The sequence below is a fragment of the Salvelinus namaycush genome, chromosome 30 (assembly GCF_016432855.1).
Source record: "Salvelinus namaycush isolate Seneca chromosome 30, SaNama_1.0, whole genome shotgun sequence".
NCBI classification, from domain to species: Eukaryota; Metazoa; Chordata; class Actinopteri; order Salmoniformes; family Salmonidae; genus Salvelinus; species Salvelinus namaycush.
In genome coordinates, this window is record NC_052336.1 from 29,626,440 (window position 1) to 29,644,792 (window position 18,353).

An 18,353-nucleotide genomic window follows, 5' to 3' on the forward strand; every position below is an offset into this window, starting at 1 on the left:
TGTGAAGAAGGCGCAGCAGCACCTCTTCAACCTCAGGAGGCTGAAGAAATTCGGCTTGTCACCATAAGCACTCACAAACTTCTACAGATGCACAATCGAGAGCATCCTGTCGGGCTGTATCACCGCCTGGTACGGCAACTGCTCCGCCCACAACCGTAAGGCTCTCCAGAGGGTAGTGAGGTCTGCACAACGCATCACTGGGGGCAAACTACCTGCCCTCCAGGACACCTACACCACCCGATGTCACAGGAAGGCCATAAAGATCATCAAGGACAACAACCACCTGAGCCACTGCCTGTTCACCCCGCTATCATCCAGAAGGCGAGGTCAGTACAGGTGCATCAAAGCAGGGACCGAGAGACTGAAAAACAGCTTCTATCTCAAGGCCATCAGACTGTTAAACAGCCACCACTAACATCGAGTGGCTGCTGCCAACATACTGACTCAACTCCAGCTCACTTTAATAATGGAAATTGATGGAAATTGATCAAAAATGTATCACTAGCCACTTTAAACAATGCCACTTAATATAATGTATATGTATATACTGTACTCTATATCATCTACTGCACCTTGCCATCTTTATGTAATACATGTATCATTAGCCACTTTAAACTATGCACTTTTATGTTTACATATCCTACATTACTCATGTCATATTTATATACTGTACTCGATACCATCTACTGCATCTTGCCTATGCCGTTCTGTACCATCATGCCATCACTCATTCATATATCTTTATGTACATATTCTTTATCCCTTTACATGTGTGTGTATAAGGTAGTAGTTGTGGAATTGTTAGGTTAGATTACTCGTTGGTTAGTACTGCATTGTCGGAACTAGAAGCACAAGCATTTCGCTACACTCGCATTAACATCTGCTAACCATGTGTATGTGACAAATACAATTTGATTTGATTTGATTTTTAACCTTTGCCACCACGCATTGACTCTGTACCGGTGTATATAGCCTCACTATTGTTATTTTACTGCTGTTCTTTAATTATTTGTTACTTTTATTTGTCATTTTTTACTTATCTATTTTTTACTTAACACTTATTTTTCTTAAAACTGCATTGCTGGTTAAGGGCTTGGAAGTAAGCATTCCACTGTAAGGTCTACCACACCTGTTGTATTCGGCGCATGTGACAAATAACATTTGATTTGATTTAATACAACAAAATCGTTACTTGCAGGATCCTTCTTGACAATGCAAGCACATATCCACATGGCGTACACCTGATTCACAGCTGCACTGCTCATATCGGACGACTTGTGATGACGTAACACGTGGCTGTGTGGCATTGCCACAGCCTGAGGGGCGAAGAGCTGAGAGACAGCTCATTGTATACAGAGCTGAGAGTAGAGCATTATAAAGTGAATGGTTAGAGGGCTAATGGGCTTGTTCTGCAATGCCATTATGGGAGGGAGAGAGAGAGAGAGAGAGAGAGAAAAGAGAGAGAAAAAGAGACAGAAAAGAGAGAGAAAAAGAGACAGAAAAGAGAGAGAAAAAGAGAGAAATACAGCACTGAGAAAGAGAGAAATAGAGAGCGAGAGAGAGAGAGGTGGCGAGAGAGTACACTTACCCTTATGACCTCAGGGCAGGCATAGTGAGGAGATCTGTAAAGAGAGATACGCACACAGCTTTATACAAGGCAATGCACACACACCGTGTTGTATATACACAAACACACATCTAGCAAAAAAACACAGTTACCAGAACACGTGCACACACATTACATGAACTCACAAACGCATACTCATACACACACTGTTCTGAACGTAAGGAGAGTTAGCTTAAAGAATCTGTGACTGCTGCAAATGTCCCCAATAGGTGGTAGGAATATACATACACTTAGGTTGCAGTCATTAAAACTAGTTTTTCAACCACTCGAAAAATTTCTTGTTAACATACTATAGCTTTGTAAGTAATTTTTCCAACAATTGTTTACAGACAGATTATTTCACTTAGAATTCACTTTATCACAATTCCAGTGGGTCAGAAGTTTCCATACACCAAGTTGACTGTGGCTTTAAACAGCTTGGAAAATTATGTCATGGCTTTAGAAGCTTCTGATAGGCTAATTGACATCGTTTGAGTCAATTGGAGGTGTACCTGTGGATGTATGTCAAGGCCTACCTTCACACTCAGTGCCTCTTTGCTTGACATCATGGGAAAATCTAAATAAAATTAGCCAAGACCTCAGAAAAAAATGTTACACCTCCACAAGTCTAGTTCATCCTTGTGAGCAATTTCCAAACGCCTGAAGGTACCACGTTCATCTGTACAAACAATAGTACACAAGTATAAACACCATGGGACCACGCAGCTGTCATAACGCTCAGGAAGGAGACGCATTCTGTCTCCTAGAGATGAATGTACATTGGTGTGAAAAGTGCAAATCAATCCCAGAACAACAGCAAAGGACCTTGTGAAGATGCTGGAGGAAACAGGTACAAAGGTATCTATATCCACAGTAAAACGAGTCCTATATCGACATAACCTGAAAGGCCGCTCAGCAAGGAAGAAGCCACTGCTCCAAAACCACCATAAAAAAGCCAGACTACGGTTTGCAACCGCACATGGGGACAAAGATCGTACTTTTTGGAGAAATGTCCTCTGGTCTGATGAAACAAAAATAGAACTGTTTGGCCATAATGACCATCGTTATGTTTGGAGGAAAAAAGGGGAGGCTTGCAAGCCGAAGAACACCATCCCAACCGTGAAGCACGGGGGTGGCAGCATCATGTTGTGTGGGTGCTTTGCTGCAGGAGGGACTGGTGCACTTCACAAAATAGATGGCTTCATGAGGAAGGATAATTTTGTGGATATATTGAAGCAACATCTCAAGACATCAGTCAGGAAGTTAAAGCTTGGTCGCAAATGGGTCTTTCAATGACCCCAAGCATACTTCCAAAGTTGTGGCAAAATGGCTTAAGGACAACAAAGTCAAGGTATTGGAGTGGCCATCACAAAGCCCTGACCTCAATCCCATAGAACATTTGTGGGCAGAACTGAAAAAGCGTGTGCGAGCAAGGAGGCCTACAAACCTGACTCAGTTACACCAGCTCTGTCAGGAGGAATGGGCCAAAATTCACCCAACATATTATGGGAAGCTTGTGGAAGGCTACCCAAAATGTTTAACCCAAGTTAAACAATTTAAAGGCAATGCTACCAAATACTAATAGAGTGTATATAAACTTCTGACCCACTGGGAATGTGATGAATTAAATAAAAGCTGAAATAAATCATTCTCTCTACTATTATTCTGACATTTCGCATTCTTAAAATAAAGGGGTGATCCTAACTGACCTAAGACAGGGAATTTTTACTAGGATTAAATGTCAGAAATTGTGAAAAACCGAGTTTAAATTTATTTGTCTAAGGTGTATGAAAACTTCCAACTTCAACTGTACTACCTATTGTATCAGCTCTATGAGCAGAAGCACACACTTAAACAGATTAAAAAACATCTTATGGAACAGCGGGGACTGTGAAGAGACACACACACAGGTACAGACACACGCATACGCACACATGTGCTAGTACACACACTCTACACACATGTACATTGTAATATTGTTGTATGGTGGTATTATACATTTTCTATTGTTGATATGTAGTGTGGTAATAATGTCATATGATGTACTGTTTTATCTTTTGTTTTATGTGTAATGTAAGTGACTTAATGTGTTTGGACTCCAGGAAGAATGCTGCTGCCCTAATAAGTACAAATACAAATACAAATGCACTATGATAAGTTCAGAAGTTCAGATAAGTTCAGTGTTTAGTCAGCTCTGCACTAAATATATTTCTGGACTTGCCCAAATGCATCTCAGCCACTGTCTTGTGTTTGGATTTTCGAATGCCTACGATTTTATGTGCACACGCTGTGCTGAGCATACATTGTGTAAAAGATGAACCGACACTCTACTATGCAGGACCTATGCACCTTGTCATAATGTAATTGTCATGCGACTTAAATAACTGTGTTTTGAACATACTTTACTGTATATTTGCGTTTGCATTCTTAGTTAGTAGGAAGATCATTCACGAATAGGAAGATTACCTCATCCTTTAGAAGAGGTACGACGGTGGTGTGATTGTACCAGTCTCAACACATGCCTGTGTGTTTAATTGGATTTACACTCCCCCCTTGTCCTTCCCTTCCTCTCACCAATCTTATCATCTAACATACTCTAACATACGTGTCTATTACGCGTGCAAGCAGCGTGTGTATTAAGTATCTGGTCTGTTTGTGTTCTGTGTACTGTGTTATTCATTAAATACAGACACAGTTCCTTTGACAAACTGACAGAGTGTTGCCGTGTATCTGCCTTCTTCTCAACGCAACACACACGCAAGGAGACACACGCGCATGTACATTCTGTAAACACGAGCTTCCTGATTGCCAGAGTCAAATTGAATCATGGTAATATATGCAAAACCAGTCAATTTGCCCTCGTCAAACAGAGTGCTGTCAGAGCACGCAAACCTAAAAATAATTATAAACGAACACTTTTTTTTAACACATTGTTTAGAGCAACTTGTCCTTAGTTGTCTCTAAACGATATTTAATGTAATAATGTTTTTTTTACATTAGGTACGTTAAATTAAGGATTCCTCAATTTGTCCATGTAAAGTACAGTCATTTTATCTGATAAAGATAATATTTCATAATACGTTTATGAACGTTGGTCTGAGGGCAAAGGAGAGAAGAATCTATCACTCTGTAAGAGTGATATTATACCTCTATGAATGAAGGATAAAAGTTTAGATGTTTCCATGCCACCTTTTAGGGTATGCAATCTTTATTTCTATATTCAGGTAATTATACACTGTACCGGTAACTGCCAAAACAATGGAAACACTTGAGTAAATGAGGGATACAAAGTATATAATAAATCATTAATAATAATGTCACGTTCCTGACCTTATTTCCTTTATTTTGTCTTTGTTTAGTATGGTCAGGACGTGAGCTGGGTGGGCATTCTATGTTATGTGTTTCTATGTTTAGGTTCATTGTTAATTAGCCTGATATGGTTCTCAATCAGGGGCAGGTGTTTTACGTTTCCTCTGATTGAGAACCATATTAAGGTAGGCTGTTCACACCGTTTGTTGGTGGGTGATTGTGTTCCTGTGTCAGTGTTTGTACCACACGGGACTGTTTCGTTTTCGTTCGTTCGTTCGTTTGTTAGTTTGTTCCTGTTCGTGGTTCTTTGTGTTCTATAAGTTTTCATGTTCAGGTCTGTCTACGTCGTTTTGTTGTTTTGTAGTTATTCAAGTGTGCTTCGTGTTCGTCTTGTTTAATAAATCAACATGTATTCATCACCAGCTGCATTTTGGTCCGATCCTTGCACCTCCTCAGACCAGGAGGAGAACAAACGTTACAGAATCACCCACCAACCAAGGACCAAGCGGTGGTGGAGAAAGCAGCAGCAGCGCACGAAGGAGGAATGGACATGGGAGGACGTTTTGGACGGCAAGGTTTGCTACACATGGGAGGAGATCCTGTCTGGAAAAGATCGCCTCCCATGGGAACAGCTGGAGGCAGTTAGGAGAGCAGAGGCAACCGGAGAGAGGAACCAGCGTTATGAAGGTACGCGGCTAGCACGGAAGCCTGTGAGTCAAGCCCAAAAATTTCTTGGGGGGGGGGCTAAAGGGTAGTGTGGCGAAGTCAGGTAGGAGACCTGCGCCCACTTCCCGATCTTACCGTGGAGAGCGAGAGTACGGGCAGACACCGTGTTATGCGGTAAAGCGCACGGTGTCTCCTGTACGTGTGCATAGCCCGGTGTGGGTTATTCCACCTCCCCGCACTGGTAGGGCTAGATTGGGCATTGAGCCAGGTGCCATGAAGCCGGCTCAACGCGTCTGGTCTCCAGTGCGTCTCCTCGGGCCGGCATACATGGCACCAGCCTTACGCATGGTGTCCCCGGTTCGCCAACACAGCCCAGTGCGGGTTATTCCACCTCCCCGCACTGGTCGGGCTACGGGGAGCATACAACCAGGTAAGGTTGGGCAGGCTCGGTGCTCAAGGGAGCCAGTACGCCTGCACGGTCCGGTATATCTGGCGCCACCTCCCCGCCCCAGCCCAGTACCACCAGTGCCAACACCACGCACCAGGCTTCCTGTGCGTCTCCAGAGCCCTGTTCCTCCTCCACGCACTAGCCCTATGGTGCGTGTCTCCAGCCCGGTACCACCAGTTCCGGCATCACGCACCAAGCCTCCTGTGCGTCTCCAGAGCCCTGTTCCTCCTCCACGCACTAGCCCTATGGTGCGTGTCTCCAGCCCGGTACCACCAGTTCCGGCACCACGCACCAAGCCTCCTGTGCGTCTCCAGAGTCCTGTGCGTCCTGTTGCTGCTCCCCGCACTAGCCTTAAGGTGCGTGTCCTTAGCCCGGTACCTCCAGTTCCGGCACCACGCACCAGGCCTACAGTGCGCCTCAGCCGGCCAGAGTCTGCCGTCTGCCCAGCGGCGCCTGAACTGCCCGTCTGCCCAACGCCGTCTGAGCTGTCCGTCTGCCAAGCGCCGCCTGCGCTGCCCGTCTGTACTGAGCCTTCAAAGCCGCCCGTCTGTCCTGAGCCTTCAAAGCCGCCCGTCTGTACTGAGCCTTCAAAGCCGCCCGTCTGTCCTGAGCCTTCAAAGCCGCCCGTCTGTCCTGAGCCTTCAGAGCCGCCCGTCTGTCCTGAGCCTTCAGAGCCGTCCGTCAGTCAGGAGCGGCTAGAGCCGTCCGTCAGTCAGGAGCCGCTAGAGCCGTCCGCCAGACAGGAGCCGCTAGAGCCTTCCGCCAGACAGGAGCCGCTAGAGCCTTCCGCCAGACAGGAGCCGCTAGAGCCTTCCGCCAGACAGGAGCCGCTAGAGCCGTCAGCCAGCCATGAGCAGCCAGAGCCGTCAGCCAGCCATGAGCAGCCAGAGCCGTCAGCCAGCCATGAGCAGCCAGAGCCGTCAGCCAGCCATGAGCAGCCAGAGCCGTCAGCCAGCCATGAGCAGCCAGAGCCGTCAGCCAGCCATGAGCAGCCAGAGCCGTCAGCAAGCCATGACCAGCCAGAGCCGTTAGACAGTCCGGAGCTGCCCCTCAGTCCGGAGCTGCCCCTCAGTCCGGAGCTGCCCCTCAGTCCGGTGCTGCCCCTCAGTCCGGTGCTGCCCCTCATCCCGGTGTTGCCCCTCATCCCGGTGTTGCCCCTTAGTCCGGTGCTGTCCCTTAATCCAGGTGGATTAATTTGGAGGGTGGCCATTGGGAGGAGGCTACGGAAGCGGGGATTGACTATGGTGGGGTGGGGACAACGTCCTGAGCCAGAGCTGCCACCGTGGACAGATGCCCACCCAGACCCTCCCTTATAGGTTCAGGTTTCGCGGCCGTAGTCCGCACCTTGAGGGGGGGGGTACTGTCACGTTCCTGACCTTATTTCCTTTATTTTGTCTTTGTTTAGTATGGTCAGGACGTGAGCTGGGTGGGCATTCTATGTTATGTGTTTCTATGTTTAGGTTCATTGTTAATTAGCCTGATATGGTTCTCAATCAGGGGCAGGTGTTTTACGTTTCCTCTGATTGAGAACAATATTAAGGTAGGCTGTTCACACCGTTTGTTGGTGGGTGATTGTGTTCCTGTGTCAGTGTGTGTACCACACGGGACTGTTTCGTTTTCGTTCGTTCGTTTGTTAGTTTGTTCCTGTTCGTGGTTCTTTGTGTTCTATAAGTTTTCATGTTCAGGTCTGTCTACGTCGTTTTGTTGTTTTGTAGTTATTCAAGTGTGCTTCGTGTTCGTCTTGTTTAATAAATCAACATGTATTCATCACCAGCTGCATTTTGGTCCGATCCTTGCTCCTCCTCAGACGAGGAGGAGAACAAACGTTACAAATAATTTAGTGGGTGCTTATATTTGTCCTATTTTACACATGTACACGTGTGTATTATAAATGTACAAGTGTAAATTAGAAATGTGTTTTTTTGCATATCCCAACTCCCCCTGATCCACCCTCAGATGGTTGTCTTGAAGATCCGACACTAGGCAACACAGTGACTAGGGTCTGGTTTCAATGATGGACTATTTTGGCAAAGAGGAACTCAAGCAGATAGAGTAGTGACATATGGCAGTGACATAGTTCCTCTATGCCAAAAGAGTCCATGATTGAAACGAGACACGAGTCACTGTCTTGCCTAGGGTCTGTTTTTTAAAACTTCTCAGGAGAATGGGGTCATGGCCAGGGTCAGCTATTATCAGCAGCGACCCTGGAGCAATTAAGGCTAAGTGCCTTGCTCAAGGGCACATCGACAGGCTTTTCACCTTGTCCACTCGGGAATCGAACTAGCGACATTTTGGTTACTGGCCCAACACTCTAACCACCTGCTACCCACAAACGAACGCTAGGAGCTGAGATTGAACCCACGGTCTATGGAGCAGGAGCTCTCTGCTTAGATCACTGCGCCATCTGTCCATTGAAAGCAGGTGCTTTATTAAAAGTAGGGCACGAGTAGATGAGCATGAAAACGATGTAAACCATATGCCATGGCTGTCTTAGTCACCAGATCTCAACCCGATTGAACGCTCATGGGAGATTCTGGAGCGGCGCCTGAGACAGCATTTTCCACCACCATCTACAAAATATGAAATTATGGAATTTCTCATGGAAGAATGGTGTCGCATCCCTCCAATAGCGTTCCTAGACACTTGTAGTATCTATGCCAAGGTGCATTGAAGTTCTGGCTGGTGGTGGCCCAACGCCCTATTAAGACAATACTGTTGGCGTTTCCTGTATTTTGGCAGTTACCTGTATATGTACAGTGATTTGAGAGTAAAGTTCCAATACTACCCTTGCATTTGGACCCATGTGACCCTGCAAAAAAAAACATGCATGAGTCACTGTGACAACAGGGCACAGGAAATGAAAAGGCATAATTATACAACCACAAATTGGGCCTTAAGGTCAAAGACGTGACATGGCCATCGCCTGAATTCAGTGTCTTTGAAAAGGACACCTTGGAACACAAAGTCACACAGTGTCCAACGTGCTTGTCAGATGCACGACTTTGCCTGAGAAAACAAAGCAGACATGTATTTTTTTACTGTTTTTTGGCTGTTTATTTGTGTTGAGTCATGGCCTAGTTGTGTTTGTGCGTATGAAATGGAGACAAAAAGCTAAGCCCTCGGCAGAGTTCACCTGGGTTAGCATGTTAGCCTGTAATGCCAATTTCCTGCTCTTATCTCCTCTGTCACATTGTGCTGGGCCACACTGTCAGTCTTCCAGATGACGATGGACAGAGATTTAGCATTGCTATATGGCTAATCTGTAAAGATGCAGGGTAGGCTATACTGGCCCTGGTTATCTGGGCTGAAGATCTTACTGACCATGCACACACACACACACACACACACACACACACACACACACACACACACACACACACACACACACACACACACACACACACACACACACACACACACACACACACACACACACACACACTCTTATACACACACACACACACACACACTCTTATACACACACATGGCTTTAGGACTGTGTAGGGATTGGACACGCACGCAAACACTACTGGTGCGCAGGTCAAGCTGTAGACTACAGTCAGAGACGGCAAAATTATTTTTTGACATGGAGAAATCTCTTTTGCCTGATTTAGATATGTTTCTGCTTATAATTTCTGACATTTTGGTAGGCTATTTGTTCGTCAACTTGTCTATAATTATATACACGCAGCTTCCTTTCTGTCATTATATGTTGCCCTAGAAGACTAAATAAACCCTTACTCTCCAGAATAAAGTCATAAGTCGATAGAATCAATGCTTCAATCTAGTTGACATCGGTAATGTTCTCTGTCATCTCTGCTTCTTTCGCAGAGCAAAGACGTTTAGGGACCGAGGAGAAAATGCAGTACCATTTTTTTTAAAGGAATGATTTTCTGTAACAAAATGTCCAAATGACATCAGTTTGACCGGTTGTAAAATGAGATAGCTGTGAAAATGACCCAACATGTTTCTGATCAAATTTGAGTTCTGCATGGATGCATATTTTATGTGGTTGAAATACTATCAGCTTTAAGAATGCAGATAAAGATAGCCTGTTGTCTATAGAGGTGCTGTCTAACTGTGCATTCGCATCCTCTCAAGATGCAGAAAAAAATTAGGTGGCGCAGTGTTCTAAGACACTGCATCGCAGTGCAAACTGCGTTGCTACAGATGCTGGTTTGATACCCGTGCCGGCCGCGAACGAGGACCCATGAGGCGATGGTGGGCTTTTGGTTTCTCTCCTTCTAAAAACTGGCTTTATTTACAAATCAGTATCTCTCACCCCATGTTCAAGAATGGCCTTTTTCTCGCTCACTTTAGGTTATTTGAAAACAAAATCTCCAAAATATCGTTTTTTTTTTTTTAAACAAAGCGATTATTGATATCATTATTAATTAATTTAGTATTATATAAAAGCCCCTTTAGATATTCTCACAGATCAGATTTGCCCTAATGAAAAATGTCCCTTAAATATTCATTTATAATCCTCCAATCCTCTAAATGTAATTAAGCAATAGGATTTGAAGCAATAGCTCGCGTATGGTCAACTATTTCAGCACCGTTTCACACTGCTCTGAGACAAGCATGGGGACTGGTCTTGATAAATCAATGAGATATTTATTTTCACTGAATCTCCATTTGGATATTGGTTAGACTACAATTAGGGTGTGGCAATGTTATGTTCTTAGTACTGTAACCTACTCCCGACCGTCACGTTGAACAGCGCCATATTTTGTGAGGGTTTTTCTTGGAATAGAACCACCATAATATTATTCAAATTAATTAAGCTACATTTCTTAAAATCAATCCCATAAACTATGTTCTTACAAAAAAAGGTTACAAATTCTCTAGTACAGCCAATATTTAAGACTATCAAATGCTTCTCAAAGATGCCCTCTGGTGTTCAAACTAACACTAAATAGCATTAATGGCAACAGTGGCTGACAATTAAATAGTGTGCCATACATGCTGACCACACCGCTCATTTAGCGTGCACGAGCATTGCAAAATAAATGTACACATACATGTTATTCAATCATAGCACCCACACTCCTCCCGCGCGCCAACAAGCTCCTGCATTGTCAGGCGTTAACCTGTTTGGGCTGCAGGGGCAGTATTGAGTAGCCAGATAAAAGGTGCCCATTTCAAACGGCCTCGTACTCAATTCTTGCTCGTACAATATGCATATTATTATTATTACTATTGGATAGAAAACACTCTCTAGTTTCTAAAACCGTTTGAATTATATCTGTGAGTAAAACAGAACTCATTTGGCACAAACTTCCTGACCAGGAAGTGGAAAATCTGAAATCGATGCTCTCTTCTAGGTCCTGCCTATAAATGGGCATGATACGTATTAGTATACATGCACGTCATACACCTTCCCCTGGATGTCAAGAGGCGGTGAGAGAAGAAATGGAGTGTTTATCTTGGTCTGAAGTGGAATGAATCCTCTTGGAATGACGTGTCACCCATTTCCTGTTTTCAGGAAGGCGCGAGGTTGGACCTGGAATTGCCTTCTGAAAAGCTTTCGTTATAGGCGACTACTATCTCCGGCTTTGATTTTATTTGATACATGTGACAATATCATCGTAAAGTATGTTTTTTCAATATAGTTTTATTAGATTTTTGAAATTTATTCGGGACGTTAGGCGTGTTGCGTTGTGGTGTGCCTTTGTTCAGAAAGGAGAGCTTCGCGCCACTTGGCTAGTGCGCTTGCTAATTCAAGAGGGAAAAAGGACGTTCTAAATCCAAACAACGATTGTTCTTGACAAAGGACACCTTGTACAACATTCTGATGGAAGATCAGCAAAAGTAGGACCCATTTTATGATGCTATTTCATATATCTGTCGAACATGTGAACTAGTCGTTTGCGCCCAGCTTTTGGGTACTCTCTCGCCATACCTAAGCTGGATGTCGTAATGAAGTTATTTTTAGAATTCTAACACGGCGATTGCATTAAGAACTAGTGTATCTATCATTTCCTATACAACATGTATTTTTTAGTTATGTTTATGAATAGCTATTTGGTCAGAATATGTGTGTCAGAAAAAGTGTCAGAAAAAAATCCGGACGTTGTGGGAAAAAGTAGCTACGTTAGCACAATGTATAACCACTGATTTCAGCTCTAAATATGCACATTTTCGAACAAAACATAAGTGTATGTATAACCTGATGTTATAGGACTGTCATCTGATGAACCTTATCAAGGTTAGTCAAAAATTCTATATCTTTTACTGGTTTGTTACGATCGCTAACTTTTGCTGCTGGGAAATGGCTTGTGTTTCTGGCTATTGTGGTAAGCTAATATAACGCTATATTGTGTTTTCGCTGTAAAACACTTAATAAATCGGAAATATTGGCTGGAATCACAAGATGCCAGTCTTTCATTTGCTGTACACTATGTATTTTTCAGAAATGTTTTATGATGAGTATTTAGGTATTTGACGTTGGTGTCTGTAATTATTCTGTCTGCTTTCGGTGCAATTTCTGATTGTAGCTGCAATGTAAACTATGATTTATACCTGAAATATGCAAATTTTTCGAACAAAACATAGATTTATTGAATAACATGTTATAAGACTGTCATCTGATGAAGTTGTTTGTTGGTTAGTTTGGTTGGTTCTTGGTTAGTTAGGTTGGCTTTGTGCATGCTACTTGTGCTGTGAAAAATGTCTGTCCTTTTTTGTATTTGGTGGTGAGCTAACATAAATATACGTGCTGTGTTCGCTGTAAAACATTTTAAAAATCGGACATGTTGGCTGGATTCACAAGATGTGTACCTTTCATTTGCTGTATTGGACTTGTTAATGTGTGAAAGTTAAATATTTCAAAAAAATATATTTTGAATTTCGCGTCCTGCACTTGAAGTGGCTGTTGTCATATTGTGGGCGGCCTCGGGCTTGCAGCCAGAAGAAGTTAAAATAGAAGTCAGTTCTATTTGTGATGATGAACGCGGTGCAAGTCCTGCCTCTCCCATCTCCTCATTGGCTTATAGAAGCAGATTCCCACGTGCCATCTGCTCATTGGTTATACCCACGCTTGTGATTGAAAGATGAACTTCGGTCGGTCGGCCGTGGTAAAACACCTTTTAGTATGAAAATTAGATGCCAATCGCTATATAAATTCCAAAGAAGAAAAAGCCTGGAAGGAGGAGAGATGACTAGAAATTATTCAGTTGATCGTTTTATGCGTGGATTAATTGTCGGAGTAGAAGACCTTGTGCATTTCAGGTAAAATAACAACTCAACGTTTATATCCCAGGACAAATTAGCTAGCAACAGCAAGCTAGCTAACTAGGACGAATTAGCTAGCAACTGCAAGCTAGCTAAATTTCCCAAAATGTTTAATGCTTTTCGACCTGTCCTCAAATTAATATAATTGGTTGAGAGTTTGTTTTGATATTTCAAACTGCGTGTTGTGATCGCGTTTGGTGTGGGGGGACAAAATCAATTTGCACACGCACGCACCCGGTTTGGGTATGGTGATGGAATTCTGCAGCCCGCAAAGTGTGCTGCAGTATGATGCAACTTTTAAAGGAAGAACCACTGAACTGTATTTCTCCACTCCTGTTCACGAGTCAAAATGTTGCCTAAATTTGATGCAGCCTATAATTTTAGTGCAAGAAATGCCTAATTCTGCAGGAGTTAATATTAAGGCTATGTGAGAGGTTAAAATGCTATAGTCATGTCCATATCTCAGTTTCCATTTAACTTATCTGAATAGTAGGCTAAAGTTCCCTTGACGTGCCACAGGCCTATTTGAAGTCCCCGTTTTGTGACTGTCGAATTTGTGTAGAGTCTTAACAATCATCACACACTGATCTCATCCTCTTTTACCATTTCACCAAATCTTTCCCAAACATGACTTTTCTGTCTCCTCCCTTCTCTTTATTTTTTTATTTTCAACACTCCATTTCGCAGCTTAAAAAAAAAACTCTGACACTGTCCTTTTTGCCTCCATGGTTAACTTTTTCTGCCCGTCCCAAGTGTAGGCTATTTGGTGCGGATACAGTTCAGTTCGGCCCTAAAGATAAGGCTTAAGCACTAATGCCAGATCGTCTAAAATAATGAAAGAAAAACCTTAATGTAGCCTATAGATGTAAATTGCACAAGAATGATACATTTAAGGTATTATTTTCTCTTTATTCAACCTGCCCGCCACCCACCCACCCACCCACAAAATATTTAATGATCCTAAAACCACCCGCCCCGCGGGGACTGCGGGTTATGAGTCAACCCGCACATCACTAGCACACACACACACACACACACACACACACACACACACACACACACACACACACACACACACACACACACACACACACACACACACACACACACACACACACACACACACACACACACACTTGACTCACCCGCAGCTGGTCTCCAGCAGACTATCCCCGACCTGCAGAGACGCCATGCCAAAGTCTGCTATCCTGATGTTGTTCTTCTCATCTAACAACAGGTTCTCTGGCTTCAGATCTCTGTGACTGTGGAGAGGAGGAGGGAGGGAGGGAGGGAGAGGGAGAGAAGGAAAGGGTAAGGGAGAGGGAAAGAGAGAGAGAAACATCATTTACCCAAGTACCAAGCAGAGGTGAAAACAAGAAAACCTGACAATCTTACAGGACTGGAATTATGCATTTCCCAGGAATGTTGTCCAGGAAATCTATATGAAAATATACACATTATACTATCATTTCCTTTGATGAGACGCTAATGTTTCCGCTTTCCAATAGTCCAGTGTCAGGCTTGCTCTTTAGGGTCTAGGCAGGGATACTGTAAAAGCACTTTGTGATAACTGCTGATGTAAAAATGACTTTTATCAATGCATTTGATTGATTGATTGATTGATTGATTAATGACTCACCATATGGAGTGACTGTGGCAGAAGTCCAGAGCTGAGATGATCTGTCTGAAGAACTTCCTGGCCTCCTTGGGCGTTAACCGTCCCTTCTTGACCAGGTAGTCAAACAGCTCTCCGCCTGACACGTGCTCTAGCACCAGATACCTGGGGAGGGAGGGAACCACACACGTTAGATACACAGAATAGAGCTTTATATATCATATTATATATATTATATCATATCTCTATAGTATGTGTCCAGGCACGACTCCAATAACGTCATTAAGTTTGCCGACGACGCAACAGTGGTAGGCCTGATCACCGACAATGATGAGACAGCCTACAGGGAGGAGGTCAGAGACCTGGCCGTGTGGTGCCAGGATAACAACCTCTCCCTCAATGTGATCAAGACAAAGGAGATGATTGTGGACTACAGGAAAAGGAGGACCCAGCATGCCCCCATTCTCATTGACGGGGCTGTAGTGGAGCAGGTTGAGAGCTTCAAGTTCCTTGGTATCCACATCACCAACAAACTATCATGGTCCAAACACACCAAGACAGTTGTGAAGCGGGCACGACAAAGCCTATTCCCCGTCAGGAAACTGAAAAGACTTGGCATGGGTTTCAGATCCTCAAAAAGTATTACAGCTGCACCATCGAGAGCATTCTGACTGGTTGCATCACTGCCTGCGGTCGGAGGCCGAGCAGTTGCCATACCAGGCAGTGATGTAGAGCGTATGGCCCAGTACACCTATACTAGGCGGTGTCAGAGGAAGGCCCTAAAATTTGTCAAAGACTCCAGCCACCCTAGTCATAGATTGTTCTCTCTGCTACAGTACCGCATGGCAAGCGATACCGGAGCACCAAGTCTAGGTCCAAAAGGCTTCTTAACAGCTACCTACATGTACATATAACCTCAATTACCTCGACTAACCTGTGCTCCGCACATTGACTCTGTACCCGTACCCCTTGTATACAGCCTCGCTACTGATATTTTACTGCTGCTCTTTAACTATTTGTTATTTTTTATTTTTTACTTATCTATTTTTTACTCAACACTTATTTTTCTTAAAACGGCATTGTTGGTTAAGGGCTTGTAAGTAAGCATTTCACTGTATTCGGCGCGTGTGACAAATACAATTGTATTTGATGTGTCTCTGGTTAGGTATTACAAAGATAGTTTACAAGATCCAGGACTGCTTTTAGTGAAAGGCCAGGAACAGCTAGCCTCAAGCTGGCACAAGCTGACTACACATTTACATTATAATGACATTTTAGTCATTTAACGAGGCACACCCAATCATTAATAAATGTTGATCCAGAAAGCACTGCTTTTAGTGCACCCTCAAGTGTTCATGTATATTTCTAACATTTGGAGTATTGGTCTTCCATCCATAGAAGTTCCTCTACTCTATAGTTGTATCTACAACGGTTGCTACTGTGAGAGTATATGTGGTAACTCTTGTGATATTATCTGTGGTAGCTACTGTGCTAGAACTGTGAGAAAGCACTGAAGACACACTGTGGTATCCCTACTGTAGCAAGATACTCCACATTCCCACAACCCCCCTCTCACAACACTTCCTGATTTATTAGCAGATTAAGGGACCTGTCAACGCTAGTTAAATTAGGAACACATTCACACATGATTTGTGAGTGGGAAAATGTATCCGAGGCAAACACTTTGCGTCCGCGTCGGCGATTCGTCTGTGTCATCGGAATATTAGGAAAACAAATTCCCACACCAGTCGTCGCTGGCGACTTTAACAATTATTGAATAGTGCATTAAGCAGAGCCATTGGAGCAGGGACACAGGCGAGATTAATACATAAGATAACATATGGATCAACATTAAACCTACAGGCTTCTGAATAGGCAGCTAAAACTGAGGGAGACCCAATGAAACATTACATGCCAGTGTGAAAATGGCCCCGGAAAATACGTTTCTCAAGTGATTTTCAACTTGTATTTCTTGTTTGCTCAAGTGATTTTCAGCTTGCCTTGCTTGTTTGCTAACGTGTTGCTATGCACTGGTACTTCTCCAAATATGCAATTTAACAGTGTAAGGGAAGCACATTTGTTACAGCGCTTCAGTGAACCAAATAGTTTTGGAAAGGACACTTACAAATATTTCTTGTTTTCGTAGACGTCGTGCAACTTTAAAACGTGAGGGTGCTCTATGAGTTTCAGAATGGCTATCTCTCGCTCCACCTGCAGAAAGAGAAAAAAAGAGGGAAAAGAGGAGAAATTAATAATATTAATGTGTGATTCAAAGTACTTATGGAATACTTTAATGGTCCTAAAAAATTGTTTTTTAAACTGCATAGCTCCCAGATGGATGTAATGTAAGTACTGACTATCCATGAGATCTTTAACATTGGAGCCCACTCAACAAAAACTATTTGGTGCTAGGGCCTGAATAATGAAGAGGAGAAAGCGCAGACACAAAGAGAGAGCATCGAGGAATGGAAAGGGAGAGTGCATGGGAGAAAAATAAAGACTGAGACAGCGAGAAGTGGCTGGGAATAAGAGACTGACTGACAGTGCCAGAGCCCATGTCTAGCCTGGCAGCTTGGGTCCATGCCAGGGCCTGCGGGAACAGAGACATGGCTACCACTTGTTAAGGGCCTGCTCCTGCTACAAAGCAACCACACACCAGCTAATTTAACTCATTAATCACACACTGATATCTGATATCACTCTATCGTAATACACCACGACACAGCAGATAGGGGGAGGGGGGGGGCATTTCAACTACCTGTTTTCACACTCTGGAATGTGTGTGTGTGCGTGCGTGTGTCCCTAAACCATAAAGGTACAGAACCTCAGCACCTGATAAGGCGGTAACATTTTCCAATGGACCTTGGGGCTAAACTTGAGGTAGGTTTATTGATGTGATAGAAAGGTACACTACATATGTTCCTTGCATAGAACATTGGGCTATTTTGGCCACACACCATATGACTCACAAATACTGTGTGATCTGTACAGCTACTACCGACATTTGTGTCATGTTCTCTCACAAACAGTACGCCTACGTAGTCACAGAAAAAAACATAATAACATAATGACATGACACATTAGTGACCAATAATAAAAATTGTCAACTGCGTTTTTCTAGCCTCCATACATCCAGACAAAACAGCTACTGTTTGTGTACCATCTGTGTCATGAACCGTTAGCCCGTACTGACATCATCGTGAATGTCGTGTGGCAGCCTCCATTTTGTGTGATACTGTCAAACTCAATAAAGCTTCATGATTCAAACCAATGTTACACTTCCTGCTTTGAGATCTCACATTACAGGAGTAAAGGCAGCTCAGTGGGTAGGACACTTTATGCTTATGAGCATAGATCTACATTTGCTAACCATTAAACAGTACATGAGTTCGATGAATATGTTCATATGTGGCAGTAGCTTCAGTATGACCAAGTGCAAACCTCAGGAGGATAGACATACACACACACATGCA

At 43.5% G+C, this 18,353-nt stretch overlaps 1 protein-coding gene across 1 annotated transcript in view; it reads right to left on the reverse strand.

Annotated features, from left to right (window-relative positions):
* The window catches only part of LOC120025090 (serine/threonine-protein kinase BRSK2-like), a 204,314-nt gene that overhangs the window by 38,994 nt on the left and 146,967 nt on the right, over nt 1-18,353 (reverse strand). Inside the window, exons 3-6 of the mRNA XM_038969524.1 lie at nt 17,006-17,091; nt 14,905-15,045; nt 14,411-14,527; nt 1,589-1,622 (exon numbers count right to left, since the gene is read on the reverse strand). Coding sequence (XP_038825452.1) covers nt 1,589-1,622; nt 14,411-14,527; nt 14,905-15,045; nt 17,006-17,091 — 378 coding nt within the window. The remainder of the gene's footprint in view (nt 1-1,588; nt 1,623-14,410; nt 14,528-14,904; nt 15,046-17,005; nt 17,092-18,353) is intronic.